At 43.0% G+C, this 23,579-nt stretch overlaps 1 protein-coding gene across 3 annotated transcripts in view; it reads right to left on the reverse strand.

Moving 5' to 3' along the window:
* EIF3E (eukaryotic translation initiation factor 3 subunit E) overlaps window positions 1-23,579 on the reverse strand; it is a 48,519-nt gene that overhangs the window by 11,992 nt on the left and 12,948 nt on the right. For all 3 annotated transcript variants that reach the window (XM_018570879.1, XM_018570873.1, XM_018570864.1), the window contains exons 6-10: window positions 15,275-15,400; window positions 13,896-14,020; window positions 6,191-6,317; window positions 4,300-4,401; window positions 566-675 (exon numbers count right to left, since the gene is read on the reverse strand). In XM_018570879.1, the coding sequence (XP_018426381.1) occupies window positions 566-675; window positions 4,300-4,401; window positions 6,191-6,317; window positions 13,896-14,020; window positions 15,275-15,400 (590 nt within the window). The remainder of the gene's footprint in view (window positions 1-565; window positions 676-4,299; window positions 4,402-6,190; window positions 6,318-13,895; window positions 14,021-15,274; window positions 15,401-23,579) is intronic.

Here is a 23,579-nt window from a genome sequence, read left to right on the forward strand (position 1 = left end):
AAAGATAATTCAATGACTTTCAGTAGATAATCAAAGACTACATACAGCAAGCAGATTATTAACTACATAAGAGATGACAAATGGCAAAAATATTTTTTTTCCCACAACTTACCGAGAATCTTGGTGTGCGATTGCAATCATTCACCACTGGCCAAGTGATGTTTAACCATATGGCTTAAAGCCATTTCCCTGTATTTCCCTTAAAGCGGAACTTTAAAAATAAAAATGCTAGAAGATCGCAAAAAAAAACTTGGCCTCATCTTCTAGATTCTTTTTTTCCTAGTGTACACTGGCTGTGGTGCCTGCGCTAGGACATCCCTGATCACTCCCCATCATCTTACAGATGGGTGCCTGGACAATGTTACATTATAAGTGGCCACACATTGGACAAAAGGCAGCGTGGCAAATGACAGCTCAGCCGTCAGCGCTGGGGAAAGGTAAATGGTGAAGCCGACATAATATACAAGTATGCACCAGCACTGGGGACTAAAGCACCTCTACGTAGCGGTCTTAACTTAACATCTGTGGTACAGCAATTTTACACTAGACAAAAGTATAGACTTACCTGATGCTTATACATTGGTGGATACGGCAAAATGTCTCAAATATAAAAAGTCTGGCATTTTCAATAAAATCTTCCAAACAGGCCACAAGAAAGAAATCATTCACCAGCACCTAAGAGATAGACAGGTTTGGAAGTTAAAGGTTTGTCAAGTAAAACAGAACTTTTACTAAAACTACAATAAGCACATTCAGGACATCAGAACAAATGCTTGAAAAAATAATGCCATAATATTTGCTTAGTTACTCCGGAAACCCTATAGAAAATTGGCCAATGCTCCAATATTGTGTTAGTGACGTGTTCTTAAATATACATGTTCTAACTATGCATAGGACTGCATAGAGATTGGGGCTCAGCGGAAAAAGATATCAAGAGGCTGTGCAGTTCCTCACAGACGAGATCTCACTGATTCAGGACAAGTGAGTAAAACTCTCAGAGGATGTAAATAAACTAAAAGTGCATTTTGTTTTTGGGTTTATTTTCACTTTAACTATGCAACACATCCTTATGTGACCTGCACAGTGTCTTCATCCTTTCACCCCACTGATTAACCAAAACGTGTCTCCTAGGCCGCTGGGGCACGCCGCCTTTTAGGCTCCAAGGCCGCTGGGGCACGCCGCCTTTTATGCACAACTCATATACAAATGAATTGCTCTGTGAGCCTCCTAAGATCAGCAGTCGTTCACAGTCATTAACATGTCATTGGACATGCAGCAGTTACCTGTGGGTGACGGCAACTGAACACAATGTGGGACTGCCCCAAAGCAGAAAGAATAGCACCTTCGAGTGATATCCTAAAACCCACAGCCAAACCTTATCCAAACATTTTCAAAGAAAAGTAGCAGTTCTGACCAACAACCATATTCCCAAAATGAATTATATCAGAAGATGTAATCAATCTGAACATTAAATGCAACATTTTAAAATCAGGTACTCTTTAAACAACCCGAAATCCACTTCAAGTAAACTTTTCACAGAACGCTAGTAAAGTTAGAAGTTCAGTCACCAGGCTCTATATAAATTAATCAATTTACTACAAAGACTAATACACAACATATTTGCTTCTTCTTAGTAGGGCTGACGATACATACTATTCATATATAAATGTAAACTACATTCAGATGTGACCTATGCGTATTCCCTTGTGAAACTGTGGAAGTTACAGCATAATTGCTCAACATTGAGCACCCATCAGCACTCAAAAGGAAAATGACTTCTACAAGATATTTAAGTTTAATATATTTTATATATAGTAAGGTCACGAGCAAGTGACTAACCGTTTGTGATCCTCCATATTCTACCCATATGACTCAACGCACCATTAGTAGGTTCGTTATATTGCCCTCCACTTCAATAACTGCTTAATTACTAGCAAGAATGCATAACTGCCCCCCTGCGTGCCTCTGATTTATACTGTCATTTTACTGTGTGAAAACAACTGCAACAAACATTCAGCTACTTCCTTCCCTGACTGGTCACCATTAATTAACAACCCAGCTAATTAAAGTCATATGAAGCAAGGTAGTTAGCCTATTACATCAAAGAAGGGACAGATTACTAATCAGCACACCTATCTTCCAGACAGACACTCCCACGTGAGTAACGATAGACAAGATAACCGATTGCTGAGCTTTGAACTGATCAGACAAACATACATTTCCAATTTGAGATCGTATACCGCGGCAATGCCGACGAGTAAAACATTCCTGAACTGCTTCATAAAGAGGACTTGCTATAAATGGATACAAATGAGCCTTGTCGGAGATGCACAATCAAAACCAAAACCTTTGACATTTACAGGTTTTGGTCACGCGGGGGCCATTTATTGGTGCACACCTGACTTTCAGAAAGCATCTTACTATGCCTAGAATGACTGGGCACAGGTGACAATGTGTATTCGTGTCACTATTTTTAGCCTTTCCTTTCTAACCACAGTCAATTCTTAGCACCAAAGTGAAGGAAGTTGTAGTAAGGAAGCAAAAAAACAACACATCAAATACCCTCATTTATAAGTATTCAAAGATACTATAAAAAGGTAAGCTTTAAAATGAACATGTGCTTTCCCCCAAAAGAAATGGTTTACCTCCCCAGCAGTACAAACAATGATTTCACTCGCATCACGCCGTTTGGCTACCGGAAGTAAAAGCCGCCACCTAATGCCCTAAAGCTGTTCCTAACATAGCACTATGCACTCTCCCAATGAGACTGGCTACCGGAAGTAGAAGCCGCCACCTAATGCCCTAAACTTGTTCCTAACACAGCACTATGGACACTACCAATGAGAATGGCTGCCGGAAGTACAAGTCACCACCAAATGACCTAAAGTTGTTCTTTACTTAGCACTATGGACTCTCCCAATGAGACTGGTGATTGGCATAGTACAGTCACATTGAGCGAGTCACATACTCCGCCATATCTGAAAGTACTGGGTATTTCCTTCATGACCAATAGCTAAACATAGCAGGTGAGCAAAAGGAAAAGGAATGTGCTGTTAGGAAGCAGGTGAGCAAAGCAAGCCTTTTTCTTTGCATGGACAAATCATAGGCTTGCTATGTGGGAGCAGTGTTTTGATATAACCACTTCTTTTCTCTCCACAAACATCTTGGCCGTGTCTTTCTGTAGCTACTTCTCTGTTGGTATGCATCAGATATCCCAAGGGTTTCTAAATCTAAAAAGGACAGGAACTGGAAAGCACAGTACGTTACAGAACTAGTGGATCATAGGGCTGAGTCACTGTCACAAATGCCTTTAAGGGCCTGTTCACACCCAATGCGTTAGGGCTGCCCTGGCCATTTTTCCCAGCGCCGCCACAATGCAAGACAAAGTAATTTGCCTTGTTCCAGATGGGCTCAGCTGCACTGGAAAAAAAAAAAGTACAGAGTACAGTACTTTGTATTCAGTGTGACACGGTACAACTGAATAACACTGTGCTGTGCTCGTAGAACTTAATGAAATGTCGCCTTTGACATTTGAACAAAGTTCTATCAAGCGCTTCAATGTAGCGGGCTGCTGGCGTGAATGGGCCCTATAGCAAAATACTTGTAGGACTTCTTTCTCTATATGTATTCCAATACCTAGAGATACTGTTGAAATGGGGCTCTACCAGTGTATACCCCATCTTTCTAACATATCATGCACTAAAACCCTAACGTTAGACTCCCGTTACAATTTAACATTTAGTTTACACCCTTTGCCCATGTTTAAATAAATACTAAACCTCCATGCACTCTCCACAGCTTCCTCTACAGTTCAGAGCTAGCAGTCCTCTTCAGGCAGACTGATAAAATGACACAACTATTTCCAGTGAACCCTACCTGTCCTTTATATGCCCTAGAGGGCGCATCACCATGCAGGTTGGGCTAACAGGGCTCTGGAACTGGAAGAATGCCTGTCCACTGCTGCTGGAGAAAGAAGAGGAAGCTGACATACTGCCAGCGGAACAGCTAAAAGACTGCAGAAAAAGGGATGTTTAGGTATTCCCTTTTTACACAAAAAATTCCAGGGGGTGGGAGATGCCCGGAGTTTAAGTTATGGCATTTGTTGCGAAACATCTACAGGCCAACAAGCCGCCTTTTCTTGCCCCAGTTTCTCTTTAGTATTGGGCTTTTGTGAAAGGATACAAAGCCCCCCCCCCAAAAAAAAACATAACTTCATATCTATGATAAATCTATAACATCACATAACCCAAATATCTGAACGAGAAAAATCTGGAAGACAAGACGACAATATTCACTTACCGACTCGCACTCTCTTAACTTCTTTTGAGCCCCATCAAAGTCAAAATGGACATATAAGCACTCAACAAATTCAGTGATTGGATCCTTGTAGGTGTAGGATTCCTAGAAGGTAAAAAAGAAAACAGAATTAAAGTATGCAGATGTTTTCCCTTTATTTCCAGATGCATGAATTCCCATCTGTCTACTGCTCCGATAGTGTCAGCCTGGATACATGGCTTTAAATGGCCAAATCTTTTCTTTTAAGCAAAATACAGGTCTAGTCACTGGGATTCAGGTCTGAGATATCAAATCCACAAACTTCCCCCTTTTGCCAAGTTCTCTGCACTGGAGGAAAAAAAGAGCTCAAACTCCATCATTAAGAGTAACAACGCTTTAATGGCCACAACTAAAGGGTGTAAACCTGAAAGGATGAAGAGCTCTTGCTTTTAGAACCCACATTGCATATACAAGTGGTTACAACTGTGAGCTCTGTGGGTGTATGGTCATGTAACAGATCTAACTCAACCCATCTGCTGTGCATACTCCACACACAATTGATGACAGCACAAAACCAGCAAACATTGCATAAATTCTTTATTACACTTCAACGGGATCCCAAATACTTACCCTGTGATGTTTTTCCCCAATTGGTGCTTACTTAAGAGTTCGAGTCAAAAGGTGATATTTGAACATTCTAGATGTACCCCATTGAAATGCAATATAGAATTCAAGTACTGTTGGTTTTGGCCTATCTATCTTGTGTGGAGAGGACAAGCTGCCCAGTGAATAAGCTAGGAGTGCAATTGCAGGTCTGTGGTGGACAAGAACGGACCCGCCTTGAGCTGTGACCGACTGTTTGCCATCTGTTAAAGGAGAACTATGAGGCGAGTGCTTTTCACTCACCTCATAGTTCTAGCCGACCTGTGACAATGAGACGGTCACAGGTCGGCTCAGTAGATCGGGAGGTGAGCGAACACATACCGGGTTCGCTCGCCTCTCGATCCTGTCACGGCTCTCTGCCGTGGCAGTGGGAGGGGTTGGATTCCCCCCTCCGATCTGCCAGCGCTGACTGGTGGAACGGACGGGGGAGGGGGCAGGTACAGCTGGCTCTGCCTCTAGATAGGCAGAGCCAGCTGTCACTCACGCAGCTGGGCGGATCCCGTCATCTAAGTCGGGATCCGCTCTGGCGTCTCAGTTTACCGCGAGCTGTAGCTCGCGGTATACTGAGCTTAGGGTAACGGGAGGACGCTAGTTTGTGTCCTCCCGTTACCCTAAGGAGAACTATGGGGAAAAAAAACTGACCCCATATTTCTCCTTCAAGCTGTTGGATATTTTTTTTTAGATGTAGTGCGATGCATCTTATCCAGCCACACAGGCAGGCTGTACAGTTGTCAGGAGAAGTAGAAGAACGATGAAAAAAAAAATGTCACTAAACTACAAATTTTCTATTTCGAACTATTCAATGCCAAAAGATTACATGGTGAGTTTTTTTTATTCCATCTGGATCTTCTGCTAACACACGATTTGCACATTACCCTTTGCTTCAGCCCAAATATAACCAAGAAGGTCTATAAAGCCCACCAATGCAGAAAATAAAAATCACATATAAAAAGAGATAACCAGAATTTAAGACGATATAAAAATTAAATGCCATAGCACCCAATTCGACAATCTAAATATGTATTCTGTCAGTATAAGGAAGGGCCATGCATTGCCTTTATCTAGCATGTCTGTAAAAGCAGAAACCACTCACACAGCCCTCTACGGGGTTTTTATTTGCCCTTGATGATAGGTGTAAATAAAGGGTGCATTTATTCATCATCAGCCAAACAAGTCTGGACAATCTAAATACTGAACTTCATGTCCACAATTACAATGTTCGAAGTCAGTATACAGGTTGAAGCTCACTTACTTGCTGGATAACTTTCACCAAATCTTTCAGAACTTGACGCCTCTTTCTCACGTCCTTGTTGGTGATGACGGCTGTGGTCAGGTACCGAAGGATATGTGGGCACATAGTCTGAATGGCATTAAGGTATCTAAAAAGTAGATCAGAACCCGGGGTCAGTTTAAAACAGATATAACTGAACAGTTATTGAAACATTATCAAATACCTACTCACACTTTTCTTTAAATATTTTTAAGGGTCAATGGAAGCCAGTAGTGCCTGTCATTATTATTACATAGTATTTATATAGCGCAGCGCTTTATAGCACTGTCAATCTATGTCTGAACATGCATACAGGCAACACAGACCATTTCATTGCTACTACTTCACTGTCCACATAGGCTACATTACAAGGGACGGCTGGGGATTCCTGTGGCAAGAATCCCATGTATGTTGTACAGATGCGGCTACAACTGTTAGTGGTAGTCTGCATGTAATCGCTCAAGGAATGATTACCCGTGGTTCCGGATAGATGACTGTCCCTGGATGTAATATGCCTGCCCACATGTGCCGCTGTCAGATGCATAGGGTTGCAACTAATGATTATTTTCATAATCGATTAGTTGTCCGATTATTTTTCCGATTAATCAGATTTTAAAAAATTAAATACCCATAGCAGGCTGGCAATCACTCCTGTCCACTGCTTGCTGTGCCTCCCTCTCAAAGTGGAGGAGAGAGCTAGGGGATCCAACCGACTATTCGATAATGAGAATAGTTAACAACTATTCTCATTATCGATTATTGATTGATCAATTAGTTGGTTGCAACCCCTGCAAATGCAGCTGCTGTAAGTCTGTCTTTATCGTAAAACGGACACAGCAGCCACATCTGTACAGACAAACCTGGGATTCCTCCCGCAAGAATATGTTGGTTCTTCTCAAAGGAACCCCAAGCCCCGCATGAATGAGACCTAAGACTGATGTGGATCCCATTCCAGGCTGCATGGCTTTACTGCAACATAGTCTGCAAGAAGGCTAGAAGGACCTAGAAGTTCTGTGTGCCTGAGAATACCCGGCTCACAAGAATAGCTGAACAGAATAGCAAATCCTTTGGCAGGTAAGACCACTCTCATACAGGTGAAACTCGATTAGAATATCATGCAAAGTTCATTTATTTCACTAATGCAACTTAAAAGGTGAAACTAATATATGAGATAGACTCATTACATGCAAAGCAAGATAGTTCAAGCCGTGATTTGTCAATTGTGATGATTATGGCTTACAGCTCATGAAAACCCCAAGAACCCCAAATCCACAACCTCAAAAAAGTAGATTATTACATGCAATCAATAAAACAAGGATTGTACATAGAACAATATCGGACCTCTGAAAAGCATGCATATGTACTCAGTACTTGGTTTGGGCCCCTTTTGCAGCACTTACTGCAATTACTTTTGCATGATATTCTAATTATTCGAGTTTCACCTGTACATCTATTTTAGGCTGATGGCCTGGAGGTAAGCTTTAATGATTCTTCTTTATATTGGTCATGCTTAATTCAGAAGCATTTCATAAAGAAAATCTGACTATGACAATATCATGCGGAACACCAAGTATAACATTTATCCTAGAAATAAAAGCCAAATGTGACCCTGATGCGTTTCAGTAGCATGTGGACATCTGTACGAGCGTGTTTTCTTTTCTCGCTCTAGCAGACAAAACGCTGATGGCAAACAGATGTTCTGTGAACTGTATTGCTTATAGAGTAGGCCCAGAACTTTGATGTGCAGCTGTAATTCCTGGGCAGCACGCGTTCCATGCAAGCATTGCTCCTACTCAGGTAGAAAAACGCCATATACTAGAGTAGCCATGTTACACTCAAATGGAGACAAGGCATCTCCAAACACCACTCAGAGATTGTAATCACAGCAAAACCTATGCTAACCCCTTGGTGACCAGGAGACACGGTGTAAAATCTGGTTGAGAAAGAAAATAGGAACACTATTTGCCTGGTGGACAGTTGGTCTTCTGACTTTCATAATTAAAAGATCCTGACCAAGCATGCCTTTTCGATGTCTGTAGCAAGTACTGAAGCCATTAGGTCAGCATGACATGCAGGAAAGTAGCATTTCCAGAAGGAGACCAGCAATGGTAACCGCTGGATTTTTCCAAGCATAGATATCCTTTAGAGTATTACAAGGTGCTCAGTCACAATGTAGAGAGCACAGTCAAGAGCAGAGGGGTAGATTTCAATGATAAAGCAGTATTACCATTCGTATTTTATTTCACTGTTGTCCACAAGGCAGCCACAACATCTTAGGACTGGAAAGCTGTAATATATTAAAGATGAACTCCAGAATGATCTTTTATGGAAGCTTGCATTAGACCTGCTTGGCTCAATGTAAGTATCTGATCTCCAGAAGATTGCTGAGGTTTCCAAAAATGACAGAAATAGCCTGCGCTACATTTAGTGAAAGCTGGTCACTTATGGCTATGGTTCCAGCGGCTTCCCCTTTGCACAATGAGCACAGGAAGTTGCTCACTCAGCACAGCCGCCATTCAGAACACCTTTTTTTCATCTCCAATGTATACAAGGCTCTTTGATTGGACAAGGTGGAGATCATGACATCATCCAACCCTCCTCTCCACCTCGTCCAAGTAGACAGAGCCTTGCATTTCACTTCAATACAAGACAATCTCTCAATGATGGTGGTGCCAAGCAAGTCACTTTCTGTGCTCAGTGTGCATAGGGGAAGCTGCTGGAGCCACACCTGGAAGATCACGCTTATCATTGCACATAGCATGGACTACTACAGCGATATTCAGCATCCCCTGCGGACCTCTGGATATCATATTTGAATACTTACATAAAGCCCAGCTGGACCAAAGTATCCATAGATTATTACAGGATTTATATATTGCCAATAGTTTGCGCAGAGGTTTATTATTCCTGGCATTCAATCTTAAATTTTTGTTTTTGGGTTTAGACACAAAGTAGACCAGCCAGGCAAGCCGGACACACAGATGGAGAGTAAGTTATAATACAATGAAGAAGAATTGACTAGCTAGAACATCTCTAGCATTGTGCTGATAATGGAAATGCCAACACTGGTCATTTGTGAGCTTATCTCTGTATAGGAATGGGTCAGTAAGCACTTCCTTATCTCTGCAGCCTCATTGCTGTGTAAAAGCTGTAAGGTAAAAACACCATGCAAGACAGGAAAAGATGGAACATTGTGGCAGAGGGCCTTGGTCTGATATTGCAGATGCCTGTTAAGTTTGTGGAATTTTGATTTTACTCTGGACCCTACAGTAGGTGAGTTGAGAATACATGACCTGCTCCCGGTAAGGAATCGACATATCCAGAACCATAGAACAAGCAATGTGTTGGTATGGATGGAAAATAAAATAAGCAGGTGCCCTCCGGTATGTCCATAACCCTTTATGTGGCTTTCAACACAATAGTATAAGTGGGGCTATAAACCGTAGGCGTATAAACTTCTGAAGGGAAGTTTTAAAGCCATGATCACAATCCTGTAAATTTCACATCATTTCAATCATGTTAAAAATAAGCAACGAGTCAGCACAAGGGAAAACAGATTAAGTCAGGTGAAAGCTAATTCATATAGAATCCAGGAGCCAGCAAGATCTTTAAGAAGCCAGCTCCATTGACAACTAAAGAAAACCTCAGCTGTATCTTTAAAAGGAGAACTATGGGGTCAGTGTTTTTCCCCATAGTTCTCCTTAGGGTAACGGGAGGACACAAACTAGCGTCCTCCCTTTACCCTAAGCTCAGTATACCGCGAGCTACAGCTCGCGGTATACTGAGACGCCGGAGCGGATCCCGACGTAGATGACGGGATCCGCCCAGCTGCGTGAGTGACAGCTGGCTCTGCCTATCTAGAGGCAGAGCCAGCTGTACCCGCCCCCTCCCCCGTCCGTTCCGCCAGTCAGCGCTGGCAGATCGGAGCGGGGAGAGGGGAATCCAGCCCTCGACCCTGTCGATCCAGCCCTCGACCCCTCGACCCCCGGCAGAGGGCCGTGACAGGATCGAGAGGTGAGCGAACCTGGTATGTGTTCGCTCACCTCCCGATCTACTGAGCCGACCTGTGACAGTCTCATTGTCACAGGTCGGCTAGAACTATGAGGTGAGTGGAAATCACTCATCTCATAGTTCTCCTTTAAGGAGCATTGGCTACTTGGCTCCTGGGATTTGTGCATCCCTGGATTAAGCCATCCAGCATCTTCTCAAATCTGCAGTAATTTACTGAAATCTCAATTTAAGTTGCAGAAGCAGAGTTCTCCCTCAAATCACAGTGTTACCCCCGACAAGGCTGTAATTAAGCTGGTCCTGCTTTAGGAGTCACTTAGTATATACTAGATGCTCCATTATTTCCAATCTTTAACCCAAGAAATAAGCAGGTGTTTGCATCTATTTAAACTGAGGATCTGGTTTTAAGCAGACTTGACTATTAAATGTACGGATATCATGCTCATCTAAAACAAATGGGAAACTCAAAAACCTATTCCATCCATCAATGAACAATATAACCATCCTTTTCCTGTATGGAGAACATGTGCACACTGCAGGACGGTTGCACAAATTAAACCCAATAGCTGCGCATGTGGCCGACTAGTCAAACAAGATGTGAGAATGTTACGATGAAAGTACAACTACCCACGTCGTATCAGCATCTAACGTTCTTTATAATCAGTTGCTGCTAATCAAAGCTTTATCCATGGCCTGCAGGCAGAAGGATAGAAGGAACATTTGTTAGCATTTAGAGGACCAAAAAAGCCTGCCGAGTTGTGAAACAGCAGATGCTCTATATTTCAAGCTTACAGACACCGAGTTCACAGTCATTCACCTAGAACGGACAAGACAAGCTCCCAACATTCCTCACTGGTCAAGACACTGATACAGGGCTTTAGGTAAACTATGGGATTAAAGCTACAAGCTTCTATTTGTTTTTCTAGACACAAGGAGAAAAAAATAACCACTTGCTTTGTAGCTGCACATTTACTACTTTTCAGCAGGTTCCTTCTGCTGGAAGAGCATTCTAGGTCCTTTAGGTCTCCTTGCCCTCTTATTGGAAGACAAACTATGTTCACAAACAAGTGAATATATAAAGTGACACATAACTCGAGTTAAATCTTAAAAATGCATTCAAATACCCTATTAAAAAGGAGAACTATAGTTCTCCACAAACTAGCGTCCTCCCCTCACCCTAAGCTCAGTATACCACGAGCCATAGCTCGCGGTATACTGAGACGCCGCAGCCGGAGCAGATCCCAACATCGATGTCGAGATCCACCCAGCTGCGTGAGTGACAGCTGGCTCTGCCTATCTAGAGGCAGAGCCAGCTGTACCCGCCCCTCCCCGTCTGCTCCGTCAGTCAGCGCTAGCGGATCGGAGCGGGCAGGGGGGGAATCCATCCCTCCCCTGTCACGGCAGAGAGCCGTGACAGGATCGAGAAGTGAGCGAACACCAGCATGTGTTCGCTCACCTCCCGATCTACTGCGCCGACCTGTGACAGTCTCATTGTCACAGGTCGGCTAGAACTATGAGGCGAGTGAAAAGCACTCACCTCATAGTTCTCCTTTAACAAAAAATTTATCTTATTTGTGTATCACCCGGCTGTAGATGCTCAAATCATCTCTGAATTGGTGCTGACACTGTCCTTCCTTCTGGAGGGTGGATACTTTTGTTCCCCGTGGTCCCTGTGTGTGTTCTAAAGAAGCCACGGCTTCAAGCTTGCTCCTCTGATGGACCTCAAGCTCACTTCTAATTCAATAATTTGCATTGAAGTTATAATTTATCATGGGGGTGAGCTTGGAGTGGCGACTACTTTACAACACACATAGGGACCATGGGGAACAAAAGCCACCCTTCCAGAAAGACAGTGTCAGCACCAATTCAGAGATGATTTGAGGATCTACAGCCGAGTGATACACAAATAAAGTTACATTTCTGTTAATCCTTAGGGTACTTAAATGCATTTTTAGAGAACTCCTGGAGTTTAGTGTCACTGTGATTCCGTGGTGGTCAACCTTCTTTATTTAGGGGGCCTCAAGTCCAGCAGTTGACATCACCAAAGGGCCACACATATTACACAGTGAACATAATGCTACAGAAAGCTGTCAGACTGCAGAGGTGCAACAGGAGATGGTCCGAGGCTAAAGGCATAGTACAATATAAAGTAAAAAAATGCAGATAAACTATCGGAGATGGACAGAAATCATGCATGACCAAACATGCTATAGGGGTTGCTGGAAACTGGGAACATGCTTTGGGAGACAGGCTGGAAACAAGTTACATAGACTAGAGATCGCTGTGAAAACACAAGACTATTGTCTGTAGTGGTCCTGAGGTCCAGGCAAAAAGTGCAAGAGTTGCAGGTTGGGCACCAGGGGATTAACTACCTGAATACACAGAGGAAAGCCAGTACTGGACACCAGTAATCCCAATATTGTAGCACAGAATATTCCTCTCCATTTTACAGAATAATTAAAAAGGAACTCTTTAGGACAGCGATTACTCGATTTCCTTCAGGGAAGGTAAGTCATTGCGGGTGATGCAGGGGAAGCTTGCTCTGATCCACAACCAGCATTCTTTGCTACGTAGAACCAACCAATGACAGCATTCAGGGTCAGAGGATCTTCTTGGCTGTCCTGGGTGACAGATGTCCCAAGAAACGTAATGTATATGCCGAGACTCGTTGGAAGATAACTTGAAGAAATGTCACCAGCACACCAAAAAATAATTTAAGGATAACCATGTGTTCATTGAATAAGAACCATGTCGAGTGAAAACAAGCGCTTTTGGGGCTATGCAGGGTCCCTTCATCTGACTCAAAATGTTATGCCTGATAAAGGGACCCTGCATGGCCCTGAAAGCGCTTGTTTTCACTTGTCATGGTTCTTATTAAATGAACACAAGGTTATCCTTAAAGGATTTTGGGTGTGCTTGTGACATTTTTTTCAAGCGATTCATGCAACTAGCGGTGCCATTTGCAGCCACTACGAGCACCCTCCCCTGTCGTTGGGGGTATCCGATAAGGAGTGCAACAACTTTTGTTTATATATTCTCTTTGGAAGATAAACTTGCAAACTGTGAACATGATTCCAGACTAAAGGCAGAAATGACTAGGATTAATACGTGTAAGACTTGACTGCACCTATAGCCCCCGTGTGGGTACCACAATCAGATAGCCGGCTGCTAAGGAGGCACCTGTGCGTGCTTGTTGCCGGTCGTGCCCGCAAGTAGCTGTGTGCGTCCATAGACCCACACAGTGTGCTGCAGGCCACGCCCTTCCACTCCTCCCAACAGATTGACTGACGGCAGAAGGAGCCTATGGCACCTCTGCCCTCAGTATCCTCACCGCAACCAGGAAGTTCTGGGAACTGAGGACCGGCGGTGGCGACAGCGGTGTTCACCGGAAAGTGTGAGGATGATGGACAGAAAAAGGTACTGGGCATTTTTTTACCCTATTGCAGAGAATGCATTAACGTAAAAAAAACGCACAGCATTTAGAACTACTTTAAGTTGACGCGATTCTAAAAGGCAGAAATGAATAGCATCACTTAACCTTTAATCCAAAAACACCAACACAAAAGAGAAAGGGGACTGATTGAACTATAGAGGGAGGGGAAGAAAAAAAAACAAGTCTTAGGTCTATGAGAGTATTTCTACTACACATCTATGCTAGAACTATTCATGGTTCACTTACTGGGGTTGGTAAAGGAAAAGGTCAATGATGTTGTCTCTTCCCTTGGGATGGTTAAAAAACACAAAGAGTGACCAGTGAATGAGCCAGGTCCTGTGCTGTAGAGACTGAAGTGGAGAGCTGACAGACTGCGGGATAAAAGACAAAAAATAATGAGATCCCTGAAACAGAGAAAATGGAAAACAAAACAATGGCACTACAATAAGAGAATCTTACTTTCCCAAATCAAAAGAATTAAGTAAAAGTGGCGATCATGGCAAAGTGACAGTGTCTGCAGGTGGCCTTCATACCTATTACGCCACATTCCCTTACTGCCTCCTACTGTCTAAGCTCTGGTGTTGGCCCATTGAATATAATGCATTTTTAAGCTTTAACTCCTGAGTTTAGTGTCACTTTAAAGAAACTTTCTGATTCTAGCACAGCTTGCTGAATGAAATTAACTAATTGACTGCTTTTATTTGTTGCCTAGCATTGCCCTGTAATGGGCTGGTTCTTTAGGGCTCTTTTACAGGTTGAAAAAGCACTTTTTAGAGGAATGTTGCAACTTGTATAGAACATCTATTGCCCATGTCTCTGGATTTACTGATTCATGTTAATACCTCCGACAGTGACACCTATCCTGCTCCCCCTCCCTTCCCCATAGGCAGCAACATTTACTCAATATGACCTTGCATGTTTGTGCAGCAATGGATCTAGTGTCTGCAAGCATTTTAAGAACTCATAGAAACAGTGCTGATCTATCAAGACGAGATGAGTCTATCAAGACGCATGGCAAGTCAAGTGGTTCAATATAAACCAAAATAAATTGTTGTGTAGCACAGGCAAACTGCATCGATGTGTGTTCACATATTGTTATGGACAGGGACGGAGAGCAAAGATGAAAATGAGTTCAAGTTTCGCTGCGTTCACTTTCCTCTATCTAATCTATGCTGCTGCACATTCATTAGCCATGTTATCACACACTCCATTCCTGTCTACAGAACAAATGCTGCATGCAAATCCTAGTTCTATTTTTCAGTTACAATCTAAGAATATAACACTAAAGGGTTCTATTATCACAACAGAGTGGGAAACCACCACTGAAAAAAAGCAAATAAATGTGAAGTAGATATAAAAAGTTCCAGAACCAAAATAACACAGAGATCATAAATGATCCAGAAATCTGCCAAACACAATATAAGTTTGTGAACCTTAATAAAATACTGGCTGTTTGCCCCACTCTCTGACATCTAGATGAGAATTTAAATTTCCAGGTGCCCAATGACATAATCATGGTAATAAAAATGACAATTCCTCAGGAATATTCCAATGATTTCTGAAAAGTTGGGCAAATAAAAGAAACCCGTTAGAGGTTGCGGCAAGAAGTCAGAAAAGTCTCTTACGTTGTTATCTATTGTTTCTTTGAGTCTTGTGAGATCTTCCATCGCGGCGTCCCAATTCTGCATCAAAATTTCTGAAGCCAGTTTTCCCCAGAGAGAACTGAGAGCATTTCTATCTGTTGAAGGAACCTGTTAGAAAACACAGGAGGGGGAAAACCATGAGTATAACCATTTTGTTCATACACGAATGACGCTACAATTTACCACATGATGATAATAATAATAATAAGCAATATTTGCAATAATCTGACAAGGGCACATTTTTGGCAGAAGTGTAAAGCAGATTTATCACTAGCAATGTGCTCGCTCCCCATAAAACATTGTTAGCTCAATAACTGAAGGATAAGTGCACTTTAAGTCAAAAAGGGAAAATGGATAAGTGCACCTTTCCTTTTACCCCTTTGCCCTGACCTAACCTGACCCACCTTCCCGCTCCAGAGATGCGTACTTTACCTCGTTCCGACGACCGCAACCTCTAGTGTTCATTTACATCAAGCACCCCAAGTTTCACTTTCTTGGCCTCGCCTGCCCATTACAGCCACATAGAACTCTATGGGACCACCTACCTTTGTCTTCATCTTACACAGGTACACAGCCCTACAGAAATCTATGGGACTGTAATGCACAGACATGGCCAAGAGAAAGAGACTTGCAATCTTGGATGTAAACACTGGAGGCTGCGGCCATCAGATCGAGGAAAAATATGCATCCCTGGAGGAGAAGGGTGGGTTAGGGAAAACAGGATAAGTGCACTTATCTTTTAGCATAAAAAATTAGCAATAGGAAAGTATGTTCCTGTAGACTGTGGCTGCAGCCTAGGTGCCAGTGATGTCAGTCTGCCCACAGCCTCCTGGGAAACCTCTAAATGATGTACTATGTAGGATTGTAGGGCTGCAACAACTAATCGACATAATCGATTATTGAAAAAGTTGTCAACTTTTTCAATAATCGATTAATCGGCTTAGCATACATTCTGATAAGATTAGGAATCCACAGGTTTTTCAGGAGGCTGCGGGAAGGCTGAGTGACATCACCAGCACCTACACTGAAGTAACCGAAGCTGTAATCTACACTATTGCACTTTTACTATTATTTGCTTCTTTTTCCCCATTTTGTATGAGCTGTGATATCACCTATGTTAGGACCTTAAAGAACATGAAGGCTGTCTATCAACTTGCCAACTTGTGTCTGTGATATTTCCACATTTTCGTAAAGCGTAACTTTACCCACTTTCACTAAAAATCAGATATGAAATCATCTTCCATTATTAGTTAAATAAACATATTTTCTTTGAGGGATGCACGGATACTAGTATCAGTGCCAATGCCAAGTATTTGGGGGAGTACTCGTACTCACCCAAATGCACTGATACCTAGGCTGTTGCTTGAGTTTCCGGTATGAGGAAGTGGGCAGCGAGACATTACACGCTGCCCGGCTTCCTGATTGGCCGGGAATCCTAGTGATGAGAAGCATGGAGACGGCTTCCCTGCTAATGGGGAAGCCAGGTGGCAACTCATAAAATACCGCCTGGCTTCCTTAATGGGACTTCCGGTGTCGGTATTGGCGAGTACTGAAAAAATATATCGGTACTCAATACAAAAAAAAAAAAAAAAGAAGAAAGAAGAAGAGGTATCTGTGCATCCCTATTTTCTTTTACCTACAATTTCTGTTTTTACACTTCGTCGTCCTCTTAGGCATTAGTGATGTAATCTATGCCCAAAAGATGCATCCTGGGATGGTTTTATCAGCAAAGCATTGCTGGGAAATCTCATCTGTAATCTCATGAGATTTCGGGGAAAGGAATTTTCCTCCCCTGAGATGATGTGCATGGTCACATGTGCCAGAAGTCCAGGAAGTAAAAGGAGATGGATTAATCTGCCCTTAGTAAAGATGGCCACCATGAGAAGAATGGGGAAGAAAAATTATGTATGCAAAGAATAAAAATCCGGTAATTATCTAGAGGTATCGGATTGCAGATTGCCATTACAAAACATTTCTAAAAGGTGTCTGTTGGAATTATAAATATAAGTGTAAAGTTCCTTGTTAAGCAGAGGACATACCAATTTTCTACGGCCCTCCAAGGTCTGGAACCTGAGCATTGAGTGGCGGTGGAGCGTGCATGTGTTCATGCAAGAAGCAGAAAGTTTCTACATGCATATAAGAATGGCACATCTGGCTCTACTCTATATACAGAACTTATTGTTCTGCTGAACTCTCCATTTTCTTCTCAATTTGGAAAAATATATATTGTCCATATGAAAACGGCATTTGTACCACCCAGTTTCCCTTTAACCCACATCAACTTTTAGAAGCCCTCTAGAGTTTGGCCCACATGCATTATACAGTGCATGTGTAGGACAGGTGAAATGAGGCTCTCCAGGAGATTTTGTTCCTCTGAGCAAACCTCATGAAGAACTAAACTATACAAACATCTAATGAAAGATCAGTGTATTGAAAGAGCCGATAAAATGGCCGGCTCTGCTAAAATGATTTGAAAAGTTACTGAAATAATTGTCTGAGAAGGTTGGAATTGCTCACATAGTACTCAATTCTATAATAACAAAATCACTCTGGAACCCTTTCTATATTCCCACCATTTCCTTATGAAACAGAAACCTGTATCCCCAAAATCAACAAGAGTGCCCACCACCCACTCTGCGGAATCTTGAGAACAGGTCTAGTCATTTTATCTAGTGCAGTTCATGTCTTCTGAAAGCAGGGGTAAGGCTGGGGCCATAAAGCTGTAATTTATACAACACAGAACTACACTAGGTCATTCAGAGTGTCAAATTCTAATCTCAGAGAAGGCAGACAATGGGCCTTTCATGGCTTCTCTTTCTGCAGCCATCACTTTAAATGAATCTTCACCCAACAAACAAGTCCCACAGCACATTGCTGCAAAGAGCACAACTACTCGACAGACACTGAACACCCCAAGAGAGTTCAATAGGACAGCATTTCATTACACAATAAAATACTGAAGTTGTTCTACAAAATATTTAATCTTTTATTATAGTGCAAATCCCACTAAAACTAACACTTCAAATCAATCGGGCATTTACAACTAAATATTATTACTACTAGGGATGCACCGATAGAGGATTTGGGTGAGCACTCGTACTCGCCCAAATGCTCCTATAACGGTACTTCGGGTCAGATGGATCCTGCAGTGCCGAGGGAGCATGGAGCCAGCTTCCTTTCCAGTCAGGAAGCCAAGCGGCACGTCATGACCTGCCTCCCGGGCTTCCTGATTGAACAGGAAGCCAGGCTGACTAGCAACAAGTGAAGCCGGCTTCTTAACCAATCAGGAAGACGGGCGGCACATCATGACCCGCCGCCGAGCTTCCCGATTGGTCAGGAAGCCAAGCAGCCTCTGGGAAGTGAAGCCAGTGTTCTTTCAATAGATCACCGGCTTCCCAGGCAATCAGAAAGCTGGCGAGCCGCCTCACACGTCTACTCACGAGTGGTCTCTATTGAAGTCCTCATCACACCTCAAATGGCACTGTTGTCCATCTTTCCGGGTTCCATCTCTAAGGTGAAGAAATCCCTACTTAGATTCTTTGTCATTGCCGCCCGCACTTTAATCCCTCGGCATTGGAACTCTTCTGTCGTACCCAGTGTTGGAGTGGACGGTGGAACTGTGTAGGCTGATGAGATCTGAGGAGCTAAATCGCAGAACGGGCTGAACGATCTGATTCCTTTATGGCCAGATGGATGCCCTGGATAATGTTTATGGACTCTGTGGAGTACCGATCTCTATGGTGAGTGAATTTCCCTATGCCTCTGTCACCATTGGGTCTGCGGTGGTGTGCCCGCAAGGCATTCAGTGGTTACCCTTCCACGGAGCAGACAGGAGGATGGACAATTCAATTTGTTTTCTCTTCTTTCTCCTTTCCCCCCTACCTCCTACCCATTCTCTGCGTCCTCCCTTTCCCACGTCCTCTCCTGTTTGTCGTAATATGTTGCTTTTGGCTCCTTGGGCCCTCCACTCCTGTGGGTACCCTACCACCAGTTTGAAGTTTAGTACCCCGAGATGTGCCCCCTTATAAGGATGTTTCTAGGAAAATCTCTCAAAAACGATTTCTGTAAAAAAAGAAAGCTGGGCAGCGGGTCATGATCCGCCGCCAGGCTCCCTGATAATAGGGGCCCAGAGCACTGGTACTCGGGATTGGCGAGTACTGAAAAAAACAAAAAAAACGGTACTCGTACTCGATACCAAACAAACGGTCTCTGTGCATCCCCAATTACTAACTTCAGTTAAAGAAAGATATCTCCACATTGCCAAGAAGCCTAGCCTAGGCAAACATCACATGGCCCCTGGCTACCACAAGCAATATGGGTGTTATATGAAAAATACTGCTGAGCATTTACTGTGCTCAGAGAGAACCAGTCTTGCAGTGAAACTCTCTCCCATACATAATAATAGCAAAGCAACATGGCTGTTAAAATACCAAAGTTATGAGACTATTTAATAGCAGGTCTGGACAAATCCCAGGAGCCAGGGCGCCAATGCTCCTTAAAAATTACAGCTGGCACCTAACACTTGAGGCTTTCTCTAGTTGTTATCAATGGAGCTGGCACCCAAAAAAAATCCTGCCAGTTCCTGAATTCGGCAGACTGGCTTCTAGTTTGCTTATTATAGAGCAAGCGAGCGTATTTTACATATAGTTTATGTTAAGGAAGTGAGTGCATTTGTCACTTAATTATCGAGCAGGCGGACGGGCCTCTGCAGCAAAGCATTGTACGCAGCACTGCATGGTACCCCAGAAAGCTGCCGCAAGCTCCACAGCAAGCGCGGGACCTCAGGCAGCTGCTTCAGTTTAAACGTTTAAAGTGCCGGTATCAGTGTTTAGTATCGGGGCACTTCCACAAGTATGAGTACTCCTGAAAATGCCCAGTATTGGCACCGTTATCGGGGCAGCCCTACTCTCTGCAGTGCAGCATACTTGATTCATTTTCTGTGCTGCTGCTGCTTCTGCCTCTCCCTCTGAGCTCTGCTGTACAACAGACAAAGAATCGGATGTCAATTCAAATTCAGGTACTTGCAAATAAATACACTTAATGATCAGAACCAATAGGTGCCTTTTATATCTTCCTTCACAAGGACTGCAGATTCATAGTATTATTGTGCGTTTATTTACACACTATGTAGCACTCCAAAAGCATAAAATATATCATCTGCATTGAATAGATTTTATTACTTAAACGCCTCCTTCCCATTTTCAGCAAGAAGTCTGTGGCAGGCTTCATGCAGACCAGCCCGTGGCAGCTTTGTAAACAGAGCATACTCCAAAGACATATTGTGGTGACAAACCATTATTCCAAGACAATGAGAAACAGATTACAATGCTTCAGGTCACGGATGTCTTTTCCACGCACTGACTCAAACTGACGGATTAGGTTTTCTGCATAGACTGCACCTTAACATCCGTATTCCAAACAATTCAAAACCATTTCAACATGTGGCTCACTGCTTGTCCTGTGCCAGTTGTCTACATTTCTGGCTCTTGGCACCCATACATCCTGCCATCACCAGCCCAATTCTACAGTACACAAGACAGCCCATTGTCTGCTTGCAGGTACTGCACTATTCAAACTGGGAGCCTCTGTGCTGCTTTGCGGGTGCAATGCTCTGACTCCTGCAGACTCTTCCTCCTGTACATTTCCCTTCTCCATGGTCCCTGTGTGTGCTGCAAAGAAGCCAGCGCTCCAAGCTCGCTCCCGTGAGGGACTACATTCTCAAGTCTAGTTTAGTGATTTGTATTGAGAATGTAGTCCCTCACAGGAGTGAGCTTGGAGCAGTGACTACTTTACAACACACATAGGGACCAAGGGGAACAAAAGTAGCCACCCTCCAGAAGGAAGGACAATATATATATTTATATATGTGCATCTCATGCTTTTCATTGGATCTAGTCACACATTGCGTTTTAGAAAAGCCTTTTAAACGCATATAATTGCACCTAGTGTGAATGTAACCTAAAGGGTAAGAAATATTTTAAAATATATATATTTTCCAGCATGCTGTGTGAATGGGAACACATAACAGAGGGGTCCTCTCAAATTTGACTGCAAAAGTGGAAATACACTTTAAGCTGTCTTCCTGTTTGGTGCTTTGGCTACCTGGCTTCCAAGCTCTGATCCTTGCAGTAGACATTGCTAAAATCTGCATTTAAATAAAAAAGGTGGCATTTCACACATCATAGTCACAACTGTTCATGAACTGCTGACAATTCAGAAACTAAGAAGATTAGAACCATCGTCACTCTCATACCTGCAGTTTATGAGGCCTAGGTGCACATTTTTGCTATGCTTGTTTTCTCGATCTCTTTTTTTTGTAAGGCAGGAGGTTCATGCGAGCTCACTTGGCCGGAATCCATGTCATTACAGTTGGCTCTGCATACTAACCTTTCAAGCGAGGATATGCTAGAATAGTTTCAATATCTGGATTTTACAGGGGTTACCTTAAGTTTCCATTTGCTGGGGGAATGGCACATTCAGTCACTGGCCAGCAACAATAAATTTACTGTGCACAGCCCCGAACAAGACATTAAATCTTCATTCTCAAAATTCACTCCCAGCATTAACAAATGATATGAATAAGCAGCTCTTTTCAGGCCTTGTAATGAAACCACAGGCCTGGTTTTATTAACCTCATTTAAGCTGTTTACATTTCCCAAGTAAATGACTCTGCCTCTCTTAAATCCGTAGTAATATTCCAGAGAAGGCTGATGGAAGACTCTGATAAGGGGAGGTCGGGCCGCTACGGAACATTACTGCCCATTACCTTCAATTTGCCAGTCTGCTTTTCAACATTTGAATTTGGGGCTCTAGATATAGGATTACAATCGCTGATGTGGTCCACCTGTGCTGCAGGAACTAAAAGCAAAACTAAAAATAAAAGGAAAAACCTGTGAGCAAAGCAGGCTCTTTATAGCGACGGATGTAAACCAAATGAAGAAATCAAGTGGCGAGAGGAAGAGAGTATATAATTTCCCTTTAAACCCCTCCTGAGCATACCCAGGAATAACAATTTATTGTTGCATTGCAAAATATTGCTTTATCCATTGTACAAAAAGTGGAACGTAGCGCTTGGCTCTGCCCCCTGCCTACTCCTCAAACATGGCTGGCTTTTCTGATCACAAAAAGAGAGCAGACCTAGCTTCACTTTTACAAAAGTAGAATTTGGGTACAGTTGCTTTGGCATCTACGTATATCTGAATCTAGCTATACCTACGTGTAGCTTAAATTGAATAAGACCTCTCTTTATGCATGCTTACTATATCTAGTGTGGACAGGTTTGCTTTACAGACCAACACTTAGGAGAACTATGGGGTAAGTGTTTTTCCCCATAGTTCTCCTAAGGGTCACGGGAGAACACAAACCAGCATCCTCCCGTCACCCAAAGCTCAGTATATAGCGAGCTACAGCTGGCGGTATACTGAGACCGCCACAGCCAGGACAGAACCTGACATTACTGTTGAGATCCAACCAGCTGCGTGACAGCTGGCTCTGCCTATCTAGAGGGAGGGCCAGCTGTACCCGCCCCGTCCGTTCCACCAGTCAGCGCTGGAGGATCGGAGCGGGGAGAGGGGAATCCCTGCAGGGAGCCGTGACAGTCACGGCTCTCTGCAGGGACATGATCGGGAAGTGAGCGAGCAACGGTATGTGTTCGCTCACTTCCCGATCTATTGAGCCGACGTGCGACAGTTTCATTGGTCACACGTCGGCTCGAACTATGAGTTTGAGTGAAAATCACTCACCTCATAGTTCTCCTTTAAAGTGCCACTATAACAGCAACCTAAGGAAAACAGGACAATGATCATTCGTGCTGCCCCACAGTGGAACTTACAGGCAAAATTTAATTTTAACATGATTCATATGATACGAGGACCTACATAAAAACTTTCCATCAGACCACTGATAAAGCTGGCCCCACACTAGTAGAATTCCAAACAAACTTTCTTACAAAGGATCTTTCTTTACCACCCGATAATCACACACTTCACAATTGGCGATCGAAATTTCGTTTTGAGTTTAACGTTCGATTTTGGATTGAATGGAGTTTCCCAAATGAAAACCACATTCACGGTTAGAATTTGTTCCTTCAAATTTATTTTTTTTGTCACTACAGTGGAAATCGATCGATTTTAACTCAACTCTGACAGTATGAAACTTTCATATGAAAGTTCTTTGGAAAATCTAAGCAGAGTGTGGCCAGTTTACACTACATATTGTAGTTGTTGGTAGATGTAAAGGAAATTGTACAGTTAGATTTTAACATGTGCTGAGCTTAAAACTGATTACA

Source organism: Nanorana parkeri, unplaced genomic scaffold, assembly GCF_000935625.1.
Source record: "Nanorana parkeri isolate BGI_ZX_2015 unplaced genomic scaffold, ASM93562v1 scaffold39, whole genome shotgun sequence".
NCBI classification, from domain to species: domain Eukaryota; kingdom Metazoa; phylum Chordata; class Amphibia; order Anura; family Dicroglossidae; genus Nanorana; species Nanorana parkeri.